Genomic DNA, 18781 nt, shown 5'->3' with positions numbered 1-18781 from the left:
TCCAGTTCTAACTGTTGCTTCCTGACCTGCATACAGATTTCCCAAGAGACAGGTTAGGTGGTCTGGTATCCCCATCTCTTTCAGAATTTTCCACAGTTTCTTGTGATCCACACAGTCAAAGGCTTTGGCATAGTCAATAAAGCAGAAATAGATGTTTTTCTGGAACTCTCTTGCTTTTTCCATGATCAGCGCATGTTGGCAATTTGATCTCTGGTTCCTCTGCCTTATGAAATTGGTCACTGCAATTTTATTTCTTTAAAAGTATAAGAAATATGTAGATGAAATAATATGACTGAATTGCTCCCAAATAATACAAGGATTCAAAAATTCATTAAGCTGTAGATGTCTAATTTGCATACTTTACATGTTTACTTGTCTGCACTAAAAAGTTTACATAAAAAATAAGAACATAGGAGAGAGAAGTCAAGAAGCGTGTAGTTAAAATAAAATTATTCATGAATTGACAACTCTGTGTTGGGTAGTGAGTACTATTCTATTTTTGCATGGTTGCAACTTTTCATAATAAAAGATGCTGTAAAATGTTACTTAGAAACTTGCGCAATTTTAAGATTCAGATGCATGGTATGAAAATCAGTTCATCTTTTAAAATAAGAGTTTGATTAAAATTATAGTGTGTAAATATGATAAATCAAATTTTATTTGTAATTTTGTTGAAAGTGATAACTTTTTCATAAAAAATTCTTGGCATAATTATGTAGAAAGAGTCTGTATACTAAGATGTAGAGGTGTTGTAATTCTAATAGAAAATTGTTGACATTCTGTCATAAATTACATACAATCAATTTAAAACTGTAAAGAAGACAAAAGAAATAATAAAATATTATCGTCTTCTAAAACAGTTAAGTGAGTTGGTTCTGATGTGAGTAAAACTAAGAGTTCTACCACAGCATGAGAACTATGTACGGAAATTTTTTGCATTAATCTTACTTTATTCCTTCTCTTTCTATCTCTTAAAACTCAGTAACATTTATCAACTATGAAGGCAACTAGCAGTCCAAGAAAGATATTAACTAGAGATTGCTTTATGTAGAAAAAACTATCCAAAAAAAATGCACAAAGCCTCCTTGGCTTTCATAATATAAATCACTTAGAACAGGTGTATTATGTCTAGCAATTAACGGGTCTAATGGATTTGTATTTAGCTGAAGAACAGAATTGGCTGCACTGGAGAACACATCAATAAATACAAATTTGTGTTTGATTTTCTTAAAATACCTCATCCCACTTAAAATAACTATATGAATATTGCTACATGTTATATGTATTCTCCAACTTACAGAATTTATATTCTAAAAGTTTATCTGTAATTAAGGATTCCAGGACTCAGATCACATTTTCCCACTGAAACAATTTTACAAAGGGTAATTAAGCCAATCAGGCCACACCAGAGAACTCTATAAATTTCAAAATTACTGGACCTGGTATGGTTTACTGCAGAATTTTTTTTTTCCCCAACTAACCACTCTGTACTACTATTTCTTTGATAAATGCAATAGGGATTCTAAAAATAAAGCTCCTGTCAGATATTCTGCTTTGCCTGTGTCTATGTTCCTTAGTTATCAGAGTAGGCAGAGTGGAGTAGAGTTTAGATGAGGGGCTTTTGCATTTGAAGGGTACAGGAAGTTGGGGCCCTACAATTTACTAAGGGGCAGCAGTCTTGGAAGGTTCTTTAGTAACTTGCTCCTACTGTGTCTCACAGATACAGGGTGGAGATGTGGACTGTATCTTTCACCAGGTTTATCATCTAAAAATGTTTTTCTTTTTTTTAATTAGAAACTTAATAATCATTTTTAATATGAATTTTTTAAATGTTTATAAACTCAGAGCTAAATAAATTATAGGTTACTTCTATGTACTTTAGCTACACCCAAAGCTGTGGCAATAATCTGCTCTGTGACTGGACAGCCACAGGCCTCCGCCCACTATAGGGAGAGGATGCCACCAGGAGGTCCTGAAAACCAGCGTTTAATCTAAGCAGAGGGCTGCCTCTAGTTGGAGTCAGCATTTCTCCTCTACTCACAGTCAAGTAGATTTCATTGCTTTGAAAATGTTTAAGCCAAAATCACTGCAGATGGTGATTGCGGCCATGAAGTTAAAAGACGCTTACTCCTTGGAGGGAAAGTTATGACAAACCTAGATAGCATATTCAAAAGCAGAGACATTATTTTGCCAACAAAGGTCCGTCTAGTCAAGGCTATGGGTTTTCCAATAGTCGTGTATGGATGAGAGTTGGACTGTGAAGAAAGCTGAGCGCCGAAGAATTGATGCGTTTGAACTGTGGTGTTGGAGAAGACTCTTGAGAGTCCCTTGGACTGCAAGGAGATCCAACCAGTCCATTCTGAAGGAGATCAGGCCTGGGTGTTCTTTGGAAGGAATGATGCTAAAGCTGAAACTCCAATACTTTGGCCACCTTATGTGAAGAGTTGACTCACTGGAAAAGACTCTGATGCTGGGAGGGATTGGGAGCAGGAGGAGAAGGGGATGACAGAGGATGACATGGCTGGATGGCATCACCGACTCGATGGATGTGAGTTTAGGTGAACTCCGGGTGTTGGTGATGGACAGGGAGGCCTGGCATGCTGTGATTCATGGGGCTGCAAAGAGTCAGACATGACTGAGCAACTGAACTGAACTGAACTAAAGCCACAAGTTGTTTTCCTGGATACAAGAAAAGCCACAAGTTGTTTTCTTGGATCCTTTGCAAAAAGCAGGGATAAAATGGGAATTAAATGACTTAATTTCATATGTAAATACTTTTTTATAACCCTATTAATTTGACACTGTGAAAGAAAAACATAGGGATTCAATATTTGCATTAAATTATCTACTCTATCATTTAGGCCTAATATCATGTACAGTTTATGTTTTTCTTTAAAATTCAGAACTCTATGAATATGCTTCAATTATGCAGTGCTATAATACCAGTAAAAGATTTTAAATGTATTTTTTTGATGTGCAGATACAAAAACATGACACAAATTTCCAGAAATCACTATAGAATCATATTAGAAATCAAGAGTTTCAGATTCTTCCTGTCTCAAATTCAGTCAAGATTTATTCCACTTGCCTGCATAGGTGTTGGCCTTGTTTAGGAGGTCTGTGCATGCGTGCATATCAGCGAAAGCCCGGATTCCTAAGCAGTTGACAGGGTGAAGCTGAGATTCCAAAAATTCACAGCAAGTCTTCTTCACATCCTGTAACTGTAACAGACCAGCTGCTGGGAGAAGTACCTGTAACACAAGTGAGCATGCTTAGCTGACTGGCTAGAAGTTTACTCTTCATTGTGTCTACAGAGAGCTCAGGGATTCAGCCACAGCTCAATATGTGCACCCAGACCCCAGCATCCCATAGACAAGTAATGTAACCATTATTTGCAAAAAGGATGATGCCTCCTTCCAATCCCCATAATTTCTATGGAATCTTTCAAGGTCTCTTCTTGGTCACAAGAATATAAAAGACATCATATTATATTAGATTAACAATTCTTTTCGTAGATCTAAACAAATGTTCCTTTGAATTTTAAAAACATAAATTATTAGGCTGCTAGGGGATGCTATGGAGAAGGCAATGGCACCCACTCCAGTACTCTTGCCTGGAAAATCCCATGGATGGAGGAGCCTGGTAGGCTGCAGTCCATGGGGTCGCTAAGAGTCGGACACGACTGAGCGACTTCACTTTCACTTTTCACTTTCATGCATTGGAGAAGAAAATGGCAACCCACTCTAGTGTTCTTGCTTGGAGAATCCCAGGGACGGTGGAGCCTGGTGGGCTGCCGTCTATGGGGTCGCACAGAGTCGGACACGACTGAAGCGACTTAGCAGCAGGGGGTGCTATGGTTCCATGAAAATGATTTTCTTCCCTTAGCGTAGTCATGAGATTCAGTGATTTGTGAAGGGGTGAGCACAGCGTAATAATACTGGAGTGGCTTGCCATGTCCTCCTCCAGGGGGTCTTCCTAAACCAGGGATTGAACCCAGATCTCCCACATTGCAGGCAGATTCTTTACTGTCTGAGCCACAAGGAAAGCCCACACCAAAGCTTCATCTTTTTGTTATTCCACTAAGTAACACCACAAACTACTTTCCTTAGTGGGGTAGAACAATTTAAAACTCAACAGGCTAAATGTAAGCAACTTCTCTGAAATATATGTGTTAAAAAAAAAAACAAAAGGAGTCATTATCTAATAACTTTTTAATTAATATTTTTATTTCAGTATCTCCATAAGACTGTATTAATTAGGTTATTCTTTGGGATTTAGCCAGTGTCTTCACTATAAATATGATATCCAACACAATTACTTTTCAAATAGGCCAATAATGGAAATATTTTTACTTGTACATAAATTAGTACAATGCTATGTAAAGGACCATACTGGAAAGTCAAATTGGAAAACTTTATAAAAAAGAAGCTGGCAAATCCTTCTATAAAAGCCAAAAAGGTCGGGGGCGGGGGGCACTATTAGAACAACAGTCAATTTCAGAAAAGGTAACCTGGGCATATTAGCATAAAAATTAAGTAAGTTCTAAGTTCCTTCAGGAACTGATTTTCACATATTCCAAGCTGCAGCCCAAAAAGAAAATGAGAAAAGAGAGTAGTTTTAAATATCCTTCAAAATTTTCCTAAATGTATGCAGTAAGTCCTAAATGTAGAAGAGAAAAAGTGCATCCCTGTCTTTCTGTAATACAAACTGCTTTATTTTCTTAAAGGAATCATAGCAGCTTTAACTCTCCGAGCTAAAAACTGTGTGTGTGTCCACAAATACAGTCAAATAGTCATGAATTAAGGATGAAGAGGATGACTTTTTGTGTTTTTCAATTCAACTCCACCAACTAAATAACTTTTCTCTGAAAATTATGAGAACAGTATCTGGTGATAATGCCTTTTCTTTCTGAATAGGAGAAATAAAGTACAAAAACTCTGTTTATACTCAAATCTTTCCCATAATATGGATAGTGTGCTTCATTATGTTATGGGAATAAATCTCCATGGAAGGCTGACAATTTGCAAACTGGAGTTTTTCTACACTGGTATAATTATGCTCTGAAGCAACGTAAAGTACATTACATGATGCTTAACTGCACAGCCATTTAATTCAGCAAATACATATATTAAGAAAGTGGTCTTCTGTGTAAAATTCAATCTCTGTGAAACTTGTAAAAATGGTAATGATCACCCATCTAATCAGCATTTTCTCAGAGACAACATAGTGTAATATAGTATAATGCAAACTGCTTTGTAATACAGAAGACAGGAATCCTTGAGGGGGAGAGAAGGCAAGCAGAAGCAAGTTCACCCACACATTATTGGTGAGTGTGTACACTGGTTCAATTTCCATGAAGAGCAATCTGTATATTTAATCAAAATTACAAATGCACATATCCTGCAATATAGCAATTTAACCTACAGATACACTGAAGAAAGAAAGTGAAGTTGCTCAGTCGTGTCCGACTCTTTGTGACCCCGTGGACTATAGCCCACCAGGCTCCTCTGTCCATGGAATTTTCCAGGCAAGAGTACTGGATTGGGTTGTCATTTCCTTCTCCAGGGATCTTCCTGACCCAGGGATCGAACCCGGGTCTCCCACATTGCAGACAGACGCTTTACCATCTGAGCCACCAGGGAAGCACAGATACACTAACCACTAATATAAGCACAAAAGCTCACACATACACAGAACATTCATACAGTATTATTATGGGTAATAGCAGAAGTTATAAAAAAGCCTAAATACCCACCATAAGGAGATTGGTTAAACACTGGTATTCATCCATTCGATGGAACACTCTGTATACAATCATCAGAAAGCTATATGAATAGGACAATTTCTAAGATATATTCTTACATGAAAAAAAATCAGCAACTGGTGGATATTATGCTAACATACATGTTTCCCAGGTGGCTCAGTGGTAAAGAATCCAGCTGCCAATGCAGGAGATGCAGGTTGGATCCCTGGGTTGGGAAGATCCCTTGGAAGAGGAAATGGCAATCCACTCCAGTATTCTTGCTGGGAAAATTCCATGCTGAGAGGAGCCTGGCAGGCTATAGTTCATGGATTTGCAAAGAGTCAGATGCAATTGAACACACAAACATACACGGTAACCTATACATATTCACTCACATTTATACATATATCTATATAAAAAAAGCAGCTATAGTAGACTTTTAAAAACTTATTTTGCTTCCCTAATTTCAACTTCATGACTACCAAGTCTAGACCTATCCAACAGGAGACTGAAACTCATAAAACTGTTGAATTCCAGATCTGGAAAGGATATAATAAGTAATGTAGGCCAGGGATATAAAAGTTACCTTAATTGTTGCCCACATGGCTAGAAATTCACTTGGAGTTATTATGGTGGCAATACACACCATAAATGTTAGTAAAATGTAGAAAATAAATTTATGTATTTTCCTTTTATCAATAAATCCTTCAAACTGCCTCAGTTTTATGATACAATTTTACTAGGACTAAACTTCAATAGAGAAGCAAAAATCAAAGCAGAAAAGGAAAGATATAGCCATCTGAATGCAGAGTTTCAAAGAATAGCAAGAAGAGATAAGAAAGCCTTCCTCATTGATCAATGCAAAGAAATTGAGGAAAACTACAGAATGGGAAAGACTAGAGATCTCTTCAACACAATTAGAGATACCAAGGGAACATTTCATGCAAAGATGGGCTCGATAAAGGACAGAAATGGTGTGGACCTAACAGAAGCAGAAGATATTAAGAAGAGGTGGCAAGAATATACAGAAGAACTGTACAAGAAAGATCTTCACCACCAAGATAATTACGATGGTATGATCACTCACCTAGAGCCAGACATCCTGGAATGTGAAGTCAGGTGGGCCTTAGGAAGCATCACTACGAATAAAGCTAGTGGAGGTGATGGCATTCCAGTTGAGCTATTTCAAACCCTAAAAGATGATGCTGTCAAAGTATCACTTAATATATGCACTCAATATGCCAGCAAATTTGGAAAACTCAGCAGTGGCTATAGGACTGGAAAAGGTCAGTTTTCATTCCAACTCCAAAGAAAGGCAATGCCAAAGAATGCTCAAACTACTGCACAATTGTACTCATCTCACATGCTAGTAAAGTAATGCTCAAGATTCTCCAAGCCAGGCTTCAACAGTACATGAACCGTGAACTTCCAGATGTTCAAGCTGGTTTTAGAAAAGGCAGGAACCAGAGACCAAATTGCCAACATCTGCTGGATCATCAAAAAAGCATGAGAGTTCCAGAAAAATATTTACTTCTGCTTTATTGACTATGCCAAAACTTGACGTGTGGATCACAAAAAAACTGTGGAAAATTCTGAGAGAGATGGGAATACCAGACCACCTGACCTGCCTCTTGAGAAAGCTGTATGCAGGACAGAAAGCAACAGTTAGAACTGGACATGGAACAACAGACTGGTTCCAAATAAGAAAAGGAGTATGTCAAGGCTATATACTGTCACCCTGCTTATTTAACTTCTATGCAGAGTACATCATGAGAAACACTGGGCTGGATGAAGCACAAGCTGGAATCAAGATTGCCGGGAGAAATATCAATAACCTCAGATATGCAGATGATACCACCGTTATGGCAAAAGTGAAGAACTAAAGAGCCTCTTGATGAAAGAGGAGAATGAACAAGTTGGCTTAAAGCTCAACATTCAGAAAACTAAGATCATGGCATTTGGTTCCATCACTTCATGGCAAATAGATGGGGAAACAGTGGAAACAGTGACAGGACTTTATTTTGGGGGGGCTCCAAATCACTGCAGATGGTGACTGCAGCCATGAAATTAAAAGACGCTTACTCCTTGGAAGGAAAGTTATGACAAACTTAGACAGCATATTAAAAAGCAGGGACATTACTTTGCCAACAAAGGTCCATCTAGTCAAGGCCATGGTTTTTCCAGTAGTCATGTTTGGATGTGAGAGTTGGACTATAAAGAAAGCTGAGTGCTGATGAATTGATGCTTTTGAATATGGTTTTGAAGAAGACTCTTGAGAGTCCGCTGGACAGCAAAGAGATCCAACCAGTTCATCCTAAAGGTAATCAGTCATGAATATTCGTGGGAAGGACTGATGCTGAACTTGAAACTCCAATACTTTCTGCATCCGATGCGAAGAGCCGACTCTTTCGAAAAGACCCTGATTCTGGGAAAGACTGAAGGCGGGAAGGGAAGGGGACGACAGAGGATAAGATGGTTGCATGGCATCACCGACTCAATGGACATGAGTTTGAGCGAACTCTGGGAGTTGGTGATGGACAGGGAGGCCTGGGGTGCATGGGGTCGCAAAGAGTTGGACAACTAAAACTTCAATAGCTCATAATTATTAATCATATACAGCTTCAAAAACAATTATTAATAACAATTGGCTCAGGTTTACTAACATGATCCCTGGTGACCATCAGTCACTTATGATGAAAACAGGAAAAGTGACCAGCTAAAAAACCAACCAAACAACACACACTCAACTTACAGATGCCATAACCCACAATGGGAATCAAACAGCTGACTGTCTCTGAGCTGGATGCTTTGGGATCAAGTCAAATCAACCCTGCTAATTTGTCTGATGAAGAATCTTAATCCTAGAGAGGCCAAAAGATCTGACCAAGTTCCACACCCTGTCAGAAGACAGCTAGTGCGTGCTGTAATTGCTTAGTCGCCAAATCATGTCTCTTTGTAATCCCATGGACTGTAGCCAGCCAGTCTTCTTTGTCAATGGGATTTTCCAGGCAAGAATACTGGAGTGAGTTGCCATTTCCTCCTACAGGGGATCTTCCCACCTCAGGAATCGAACTTGCATCTCCTGCATTGGCAGACAGGGTCTCTACCTCTGCGCCATCTGGGAATAGGGATATATTCAAATTCACTAACTCTCTGGTCTAGTGTTCTTTCCACTACCTTCATACCCATCTGTAAGTATGAAGTGCTTGTCTAATTCCTAAATCTGCAATACTGCACTTTTTTGTAAAATAAAGACTAAGGGCTTCCCTGGTAGCTCAGTGGTAAAGAATCTGCCTGCCAATGCAGGGGACATGGGTTTGATCCTTGGACTGGGAAAATCCCCTGGAGAAGGAAATGGCAACGTATTCTATTATTCTTGCCTGGGAAATCCCATGGACAGGGAAGCCTGGCAGACTATAGTCCATAGTGCTGCAAAAGTATAGGACACAACCACAACAATAATAAAGATGACAATCACTTCAATTGCATTCTTGCAGTTGCTTCCATTTACTGAGTAATTACTATGTCAGGCACTTGAAAGGCCAACAACATCTCACTGAAATGCTATGTGAGTAGCTGCCAGCAGAAAGCTTCTTAGAACTTCCTGAAATTGGTTTTGTTGTGTTTTTTCAAATTTTTAACTTGTGGTTGGTTGAATCAGCAGATGTGGAACCTGAAGATATGGAGGGCCCACTGAATTAAAAGAGATGAATAGCTAATGACTAGGACATTTGTTCCTAATATATTTAGTGTAAAAAAATCTAATTTTTAAACAGTCCCCTTTTTGTAAGCACACATATACATGATCACAAAGACAGTACTAGAGGAATAGTCCACAACTGTTATTTGGGATTACCTCTGGTTAACAGTAGTATGGAGGCTTTTCTATTTTCTTCTTTTGATTTCTATTTTCTAAAATTTCAATAGTAAATCTGTACCACTTAAACAGTCACATTCTAATGAAAGTCAGGGAGAAGCAAGTAAAGAAATGCCTTTCTGGGAACTTTCCTGGTGGTCCAGTGGTTAAGAATCCACCTTCCAATGCAGAGGGTATGGGTTCAATCCCAGGTCTGGGAACTAAGGTCCCACATGCCACGTAGCAACAACTGAGCCTGCGAGTTACAACTACAGAAATGCCTGCGTGTTGCAACTAGAGAATCCTGTACACAGCAATGAAGATCCTACCTGCCACAACTAAGACCCAATGCAGCCAAAGAAAGAAATGCCTTCCTGGATCTCTAGAATTCTAGCCAATCTCACAATTGTAAGGGGAGCTGTTTATTTAGTGACTACCACACTCACTAGGGACTACCACAGTTTGGCCTGTCCTCTGAGTACTGTGAGGTTAAAAGACCTTTAGTCTTTCTCAAGCTAGTGTTTTGTAGAGCCTTAAGAGGTTCTACACGTTCCTCTTCTTGTTCATATGAATAGCATCTCTATAAGTGCTCAGAGGAACATGATAGCTGATTAAATAAACTTAACTTCATATGTTATCATTTTGTTAAGCAGAAAAAAAATTTTCCATCTAGATATATTGATTTCCAATATATGGAGACACATAAAGCCTAAACATCTTATACTGTGGAGATGTTTCCTGTAATGAACAAAAGTAGGGGGAAAGCTACCACTGATTCCTGAAGACAAGTGGAACATCAGACATGAAACACACTCAAGCCAAACAGTTAGCACCCATATGACATCTTATACCAGCTGCACATTTTAAAGTAAGAAGCTTCCATCCTACTTCACATTATCTGACAAGTCAAATTACATATAAGACATCTTGCTTAGACAAGTACACGCCTTCTGCTTGGCTATTAGGATATGCAGTTTATTTTTGGCTTGGGTACCTACTCTATAGAGTGAAATAATTTATGTAGTAAATCTTTTAAATCCTGAGCCTTTAAGGGATGATTTTTAGAAGACACTACCACAGGGTCTGATTATTCCATAGACGTAAGATTTCCAGATGTCTGAGAATGATGCTTATACGATGCTCACAGCTCAGTCAGTGTTAACATTACAGTTAGTGCACTGCCAAAAAGCAAATTTTTATAAATTTTGGAACCATCTTATAACCATATCAGATGAACCTGTTTGTTTAAAGTGCCAGGGCCTTGTATGCCAGGAATAATGTGAAAACAAGGAAAACAGCTATCCAAAGGGCATGAGCAGAGGGTAGAAATTATCCCCAAAGTTAAAGAAGCTGTATGTTGTTAGACTAAAAAAGCCTCATTAAGAAAGATAACCTATAACTTTCATTAGCATACCTCTTCTAAAATCTGGGATTTCCCTGGTTGTCCAGTAGTTAAGGTAGTGGTTAAGGTAGTTCCCCTGGAGGCTCAGAAGGTAAAGCGTCTGTCTGCCTGCAATGCGGGAGACCCGGGTTTGATCGCTGGGTCGGGAAGATCCCCTGAAGAAGGAAATGGCAACCCACTCCAGTACTCTTGCCTGGAAAATTCCATGGACCAAAAAGCCTAGTTGGCTACAGTCCATGGGGTCACAAAGAGTTGGACACAACTGAGCAACTTCACTTTTACTTTCTTTCCAGTGGTTAAGAGTCTGCTTGCCAATACCATAGACATGGGTCCCATCCCCGGTCTGGGGAGATTCCACATGCAGCACCGCAACTACTGATTCTGTGCTCTAGAGTCCAGGAGGTACAACTACTGAAGCCCACGCACCCGAGAGCCCTTGAGCCCATGCTCGGCAACAAGAGAAGCCACCACAATGAGAAGCCTGTGCATTGTAACAAAGTAAACCCCACTGGCTGCAATAAGAGAAAGCCCATGTGCAGAAATGAAGACTCAGCACAGCTGAAAAATTAATATTAGAATTTAAAAAAAAAAAATAAAAATTAAAACCTCCCTTTAGTACCCAATTACAAGTCATATGCCACAACTTTATTTTTGTAATTGGCTATGTGACACACCTTGCACATTTATTCATAGAAACAGTATTAAAAACAGTTACAAACCACAATAGCAATGAACATTACTTCTTGATGCCTATGACCTCAGGGGGCAGTAGGTGCAATGAAGGAAGAAGAAAGTTTCCTTCCTCTTTGTGGGATGTAGGCCTGGCTGGGGACAGTTTTGAAACAGGAAATGTTTGTCTCTGGCATCCTGCCACCTCATTCGCACTGTGCTGTGTGTGTGTTCAGTAACTCAGTCGTGTCCAGCTCTTTGCGACCCCCTGGACAGAAACCCACCAGGCTCCTTTGTCCATGAGATTCTCTAGGCAAGAATACTGGAGTGGGTTGCCATGTCCTTCTCCAGGGGTTCTTCCCCACTCAGCGATCGAACACACGTCTCCTACGTCTCCTACATGGGCAGGTGGATTCTTTACCACTGAGCCACCAGGGCTTCCCCTCATATGCACTGCTATGTCTCAAAGCCCTAAAGCTGGGTCACAGGCAGCCAGCTTTCTGCTCTGTGCACCCAGCTAAGATTTTACACCCCAATCTGTCTTTCCTGCTAAGTGTTTCATTTCATTCTCTAAATACACCTACCTCACCTCCCAGTACATCCCATACCCAAGCTTCATCCCTTGGGAGAGCTACTGCCAGCAGGGTCAAAAGAAAAAACATCTTATTATTAATTCCTACTTAGAATTAATAGCATATCACCTTCCAGGAAAAATTTCTTCCAGAGGTAAAAGTTTTACAAGCAGCTGACTCTTATGCAGAAGATATCTGTAACTGATGTCATTTCCAATGATATTATAAATGAGGGGGAAAGGCAAAGGGAGCACACACACACACAAAATGTGGGAGCAAGACAGCTTTCAGACAGAATGAAAGTCCCTCTTATACTACCCTTTTCATGGCTGCTGGCTCAAATTTACAATGAAGATAGCATCTGCCTGCAGAGTTATTGAAAAAATTTAAAAAATTGGTCAACCATTCAACACTGCCTGACACGACCGGAGCAGCACATTAGCGCTGATTCAAGGCTTCTGTTCTTTGAACATTCAGTCCCATTACAACGAAATGCTACAATTGATTCTCCCTCACAAGATGACATTCTTTGCCAGATCATTCACAACAGACATAAAATTGCTTTCTTTTCATATCAAATATTCTAAAAGTAAAAGATATAACCAGGGACAATTTGGAGAAAAGCAACACAATATATAAAAATAGGAAATATATTTGATACCTCACTAGCCACCAAATAAATATAAATTAAAATGAAAGTATTTCATGACTATTGATTAAAAACGATTAACATCAAACATTCAAGTCAAGGTATAGTAAGCCTTGGCCCTTAGCTCATTTCTGCTGTCACTGTAAACTAGTCAGTTCTTTAAGAAAGGAAATAGGGAACAGTTATCAAGAGTTACCAAAAAAATAAAAGTTTAAAGTCTTTGGCCCTGAAAGTATGTTCTGGGATTCTACCTTGAGAAAACAGTTCAAAAAAAGAAATAGGCTCTATATCCATGAATTCTACTTTAGCATTGTTTATTAGAGTATGGGGGGAAAAACTAAAGGTTTAATAGTACGGCAATTTGCTAAATTAGGCTACACTCACATAATGAAATATTATAATCAATGACAATGAAGACTAATAATGGTTGAACACACTAATATTTCTAAAATATTTGCAATAAGATACAATCATATTATGGGCTTCCCTGGTGGCTCAGAGGTTAAAGCGTCTGCCTGCAATGCGGGAGACCTGGGTTCGATCTCTGGGTCCAGGGGAAGATCCCCTGGAGAAAGAAATGGCAACCCACTCCAGTATTCTTGCCTGGAGAATCCCATGGACGGAGGAGCCTGGTGGGCTACAGTCCATGGGGTCGCAAAGAGTCAGACACGACTGAGCGACTTCACTTTCACAATCTTATTATAAAAGTAAATGAATCTACAGCTTTAACCTACAGTCACATTAGAAAGAGTTTAATGGACATCAATTACATTTGCTTTGATCTCAAGGGAACATAAGACAGTGTTGAACAAACAAAACACTGAACATTCCCACATGATTCATTTTTCCTGACACACAGTGGAATAAATAAAGAGGGCCTTCCAATGCCAGCTTGCCTTCCTGCCCTTGCATCCATCACTTGCAAAATTGGCAGCTTTGGATCTGAATCTAAGCACAGAGAAAGTCTTAGCTCTAATTAAGCAGCTCAATCCACTGGACATTTATTTCTGCCCACACTGATGTGGCCCTGGACACTGATGCTCCGCTGTCCAGACCCAGTTCTAGTTCACGTGATGCCTAGATGCCTCTATCTAGGGCTGTTATCCCAGTGGACCCTACAATACGATGCACTGACTACTTCTCCAAGAAACTAAAATCGTGCTCAGAAGATACAGAATGGTTGTTCCTAGGTACCTTCCTCCTGTCCTGCCAGGACTTCTTGCTTGTCTCAGCCTCTATTTATCACACAGGGCCAGCCTATCTTACAGGCGTTCCCTCATTATTCATCTGATGATTGTTTATCAAGTTTCTAATTAATACCAATCACTAGTCTAAGTTCCAGGGATTGGGAAGTGATCAGCCACCCTAGAACCTGGATTCTAAAAGGGAGTGCTTACATTTAGAAGGGGCATGTGGAGTTTCCATCACTCAAGTTCTTCTCCCCTTCACAGTGGTCTCTGGATCTCGAGTCTAAAGTTCACAGGTATGACAGCATTTAGGAGCCATAGATATTAATCCCCAATCTGTTACTGAGTTCCTGTACAGCTTCAGGAGCAGAATGGAGTTATATGAAAAGAATGGAGAATGGAAACTACTCACAAGCTCCAGAGTCAGAGAACTCTGGCCTTGAAGGGTGTATGAGCAACATACTCACTGTGTCACCTTAGAAAGTCAAACCAAAGTTGCAATTATTTGATGTGTAAAAAAAGAAAAAAACAACCCTCTGTCCAGGATGTTACAAAAACTAAATGAGGTCAGCATTTCAGCATTTAGCAAAGTAACTGGAACACAGAAGGCAGGTAACCCCCTCTTCCAAAATGGATATTTCATTCCAGTTTTCCTATCATTACTCAGAATTAATCCACTTTAATCTCCTCCCCTTTAGTCTCTCCTCTCTAAAACCAACACAAACAAAAAAACATGACTGCTGATCTCTCGAAAAACTGAACGTATGTTTTACTCCTATAGGTCAAAATTCTCTTCTGTATCTCCATCAGATCCTCCAAGATTCTTCCTTTCAACAACCTCAGAATTTTACAAATAATTACCTTCAAAACCAGAACTTAAGCTGGTTAAATCATGGCTGTGAGGTTGAGGCCTCAAGTCACTATCTAAACAAGAAAACAGGAATTGACAAGTGCCACCAGTGGGCCTCAAAAAAAATTTTTTTGTAATTAAATAGAAACAAGTTTAAAAGGCCAAGATTGTTCTAGACAAGGCAGTTGAGGAGGAGGGAGCGATTTGAAGTGGGGGTTGACTTGGCGTGCACTTCGCCCCTCGGGAACGTTATTGCGCGTGGAACGGCTGCTTTTGGAAGGCTATTGCCCAGAAGAAAAGATGTTTGGTTTTCACAAGCCAAAGATGTACCGAAGTATAGAGGGCTGCTGTATTTGCAGAGCTAAATCCTCCAGTTCTCGATTCACTGACAGTAAACGCTATGAAAAGGATTTCCAGAGCTGTTTTGGGTTACATGAGACTCGTTCAGGAGATATCTGTAATGCCTGTGTCCTGCTTGTGAAAAGATGGAAGAAATTGCCAGCAGGATCAAAAAAAAACTGGAATCATGTGGTAGATGCAAGGGCAGGACCCAGTCTAAAGACTACACTGAAACCAAAGAAAGTGAAAACTCTATCTGGAAACAGGATAAAAAGTAACCAGATCAGTAAACTGCAGAAGGAATTTAAACGCCACAATTCTGATGCTCACAGTACAACCTCAAGTGCCTCTCCAGCTCAGTCTCCCTGTTACAGTAACCAGTCAGATGATGGCTCAGATACAGAGATGGCTTCTGGCTCCAACAGAACGCCAGTGTTTTCCTTTTTAGATCTCACATACTGGAAAAGACAGAAAATATGCTGTGGCATTATCTATAAGGGCCGTTTTGGGGAAGTCCTCATCGACACACATCTATTCAAGCCTTGCTGCAGCAATAAGAAAGCAGCTGCTGAGAAGCCGGAGGAGCAGGGGCCAGAGCCTCTGCCTATCTCCACTCAGGAGTGGTGACTAAGCTTTATGTAGAAGGGGAGCAAAAACGATTTAAATTTTGGAAAACAAAGCAACAAAATGACCCTCCTATTTTTAATTTGGATACCTGCTATTCTGCCAAAAGATGGATTTGTAGAATAGTTTTGAATGGGTTATTTTTCCTCCAGTTCCACAAACTCTGAAGCCAGTGAAGCTTACTAAGAGATAAAAAAGAAGTGTACATAATATTTAAGATGCTGAGTATTTCATAGGAAAGCTGAATGCTGCTGTAAAGTGCTCTTTAAGTCTTTTTTAAAAATCCCCTTCTAATGAATGAAATTAGGGGAATTTTCAGGGGACAGAGATGGGATTTGTTGTATGATAAACGTATGTAGTTTTAGTCTTTCTATTTTGAGAAGCAGTGGTTGGGGCATTTTTTAAGATGGCTGGCTACACTTGTTTTCCTTCATTATAATAAATTTGTCATAACTTAGTAAACATGGACTTGCCCCTAGAGGTAGTTGTTAATAACTGAAATATTAAGGTCTTGCCGAGGTTCTGGTGATTCAAACCTGTACTACTGAATATTAAGCAGGACAGACAGCTCTCTGGTGCGAATATCTTGAAGGAGTAATTTCTAAAGATGCAGAGGTAACTTGACTGTATATGTTGCATCCTGTGTCACCTCCCTCCATATTGATATTTGATGCAGATTTTAATTTATATGAAACTTAAAAAGCAGAATCAAAACTTAAAGCAGAATTAAAGTTCCTCTTGGGGAAATGTCAAGTCTTTAGGATAAGCAATCCTATATGAATAGTACCAAAGCATTACCACTTGGTAGAGAACATTCTCTATTAAAAATGTTAGATTATCTGAAAAATAACAATGTGCAAGTCTTTAGGATGGCACACGAGAAAAACAAAGGTTAATGCTTCTTGGGGCACATTTCTTAGAGGGCTTGCAAGTGTGTAAATAATTTGTTTATGTTACGTGACTGGTGACTTCACTGAAAATCTGCACAATTCAGTTTTAGCTCTGGATTTCTTCAGTTGACCTTTGTGAAGGTTTTATCTGTGTAGAATGGTTGTTTGACTTGTTTTAACCTGTTAGGGTTTTGGGATTTTTTTTTTTTCATTCTATATTAAAGTAAAATTCTACTAAAAGAAAAAAAAAAAATAAATAAAAGGCCAAGATTATCAGTTAACTCAAAGAACAGACTATCTCTTAACATCGGGGACTAAGGAAAATTCTGAATTTTCAAAGGTGCTGCATATATTTACAACTATGAATGATAATCACCAAATTAACTACCAAATGTAACTGTCAAAACGGTTTATATTCATGGTCTCTTTTGTGTGTCAGTCATCTGGCCTACAAACAAACAATCATCCAAAGCATTATAAATACAGGATTGGGTTAAACTTTCACTCAAATGTGCTTGAAAATCGGGAAATTTTAAGTGAAAAATGAAAATCTCAATATGATCCATTTGAGAAGTCCTTTACCAAGGGTTCATTATTTTTCCACCAACAAATATTTCCTCCTTGTTCCAAAATCTGTAATGTTGATTAAAATGGGAAAGTATTTTATCCAACCATTACTGTTCAGTAGGTTCCACAAAATAGTTAATGGGGAACAATTTCACATGTGTAATAAAATAAGTAAGGCCTTAAGCAAGATCTCTGTCTTAAAAGAAAAACAACGGGGTCATGTGATGGCACAGCATGACTCACTTATAGACTACACCCTCCTCTTCCTCTCCTTCTTGCTCCTTTTGTCTGTGCCTATTATTTTTCCATCATCTTTCTAAATTGTTTTATATTATTCAGAAGATCCAAAAATTACCAAATTTATTTCAATGGGATTTTTTTTCAACGCTGAAGAGATTGCTAATTAAAGATTTTTTTTTTTTTTTGCTAAATATAATGCTAAATCAAAACTCTCTCTCACATAATACACTCTTAATCCTTAAATAAATAATTCTTTTCAGGTACATGTTATTTTTCATCAGAAATTATTCTATACTCTCTCTTCTCAACTCTGTCTGCAATCAATATTCATACATCATATCTCAACTTTGTTTCTCAAAGCCTAGACATAAGAAGAGATTCTAAAATAAAATTAAATCACTGTTGGAGAAGGAAAAGGGAGAAAATACATGGTAAGAAAGCACATGTGAAGCAAACCAAAGGGGAAAAAAAAAACATATTTAATAGGCAATTAAGCAACACCATCCATCTTAATCATAGCTTCTACCTGACCCCAAATAGCACTTAAATTGTAGCATTATTGTTAATGTTCCTTATCAGAATGCTTTAAGTTTTCTTCATAACAGCCAAAAAACTTTAAACATATGTTCATCAACATGGTGAAAGTGAAAGTGTTAGTTGCACAGTCATGTTCAACTCTTTGGAACCCCATGGACTGTAGCTCACCAGGCTCCTCAGTCCATGGAATTCTCCAGGCAAGAACACTAGACTGGGTAGCCATTGTCTTCTGCAGGGGATCTTCCTGACCAAGGGATGGAACCCAGGTCTCCTGCACTGCAAGTGGATTCTTCATCTGAACCACCAGGGAAGCCCTTACCTGTATACATGGAAAACTGTGATAAATACACACAACAGAATACTCGGCATATTTATAAAGAGAAACAAACTACTGGAATGTGTGCTAATTAAGTGACTGTCACAAATGTTATGTTCTGCCAAAAATGTCACCCTCAAAAGAGTACATTCTGTGTGACTCTATTTATATGAAGTTCAATAGGCAAAACTAATGTTATAATAGAAATCATATCACCCTAGATTTGGGGTGAGGGATTTACAGGGAAGAGGCTTGAAATTATAAATGCTCAATATCTTGATCTGGGTGTGGCATATGCATTTGTTAAAACTTAGCAAACTGAAAAGTTAAAATCCATGGA

General features: G+C 38.9%; 2 protein-coding genes across 2 annotated transcripts in view; one reads left to right on the top strand and one right to left on the bottom strand.

Annotated features, from left to right (window-relative positions):
- The window catches only part of LOC138072335 (kelch-like protein 2), a 159211-nt gene that overhangs the window by 66893 nt on the left and 73537 nt on the right, over positions 1 to 18781 (bottom strand). Inside the window, exon 5 of the mRNA XM_068963435.1 lies at positions 3089 to 3251. Coding sequence (XP_068819536.1) covers positions 3089 to 3251 — 163 coding nt within the window. The remainder of the gene's footprint in view (positions 1 to 3088; positions 3252 to 18781) is intronic.
- Positions 15142 to 15932, top strand: LOC138072338 (SIN3-HDAC complex-associated factor). The gene has a single exon (XM_068963446.1). The coding sequence runs from the start codon at positions 15229 to 15231 to the stop codon at positions 15892 to 15894; it is 666 nt and encodes a 221-aa protein (XP_068819547.1). The 5' UTR covers positions 15142 to 15228; the 3' UTR covers positions 15895 to 15932.

Source organism: Capricornis sumatraensis, unplaced genomic scaffold, assembly GCF_032405125.1.
Source record: "Capricornis sumatraensis isolate serow.1 unplaced genomic scaffold, serow.2 scaffold3, whole genome shotgun sequence".
Lineage (NCBI taxonomy): Eukaryota > Metazoa > Chordata > Mammalia > Artiodactyla > Bovidae > Capricornis > Capricornis sumatraensis.
This window is presented reverse-complemented; position numbering and strand designations above follow the sequence as displayed.

Excerpts from the sequence above, each read along its gene's own strand:
- LOC138072338 (XM_068963446.1), top strand. The coding sequence starts at position 15,229 with ATGTTTGGTTTTCACAAGCCAAAGATGTACCGAAGTATAGAGGGCTGC.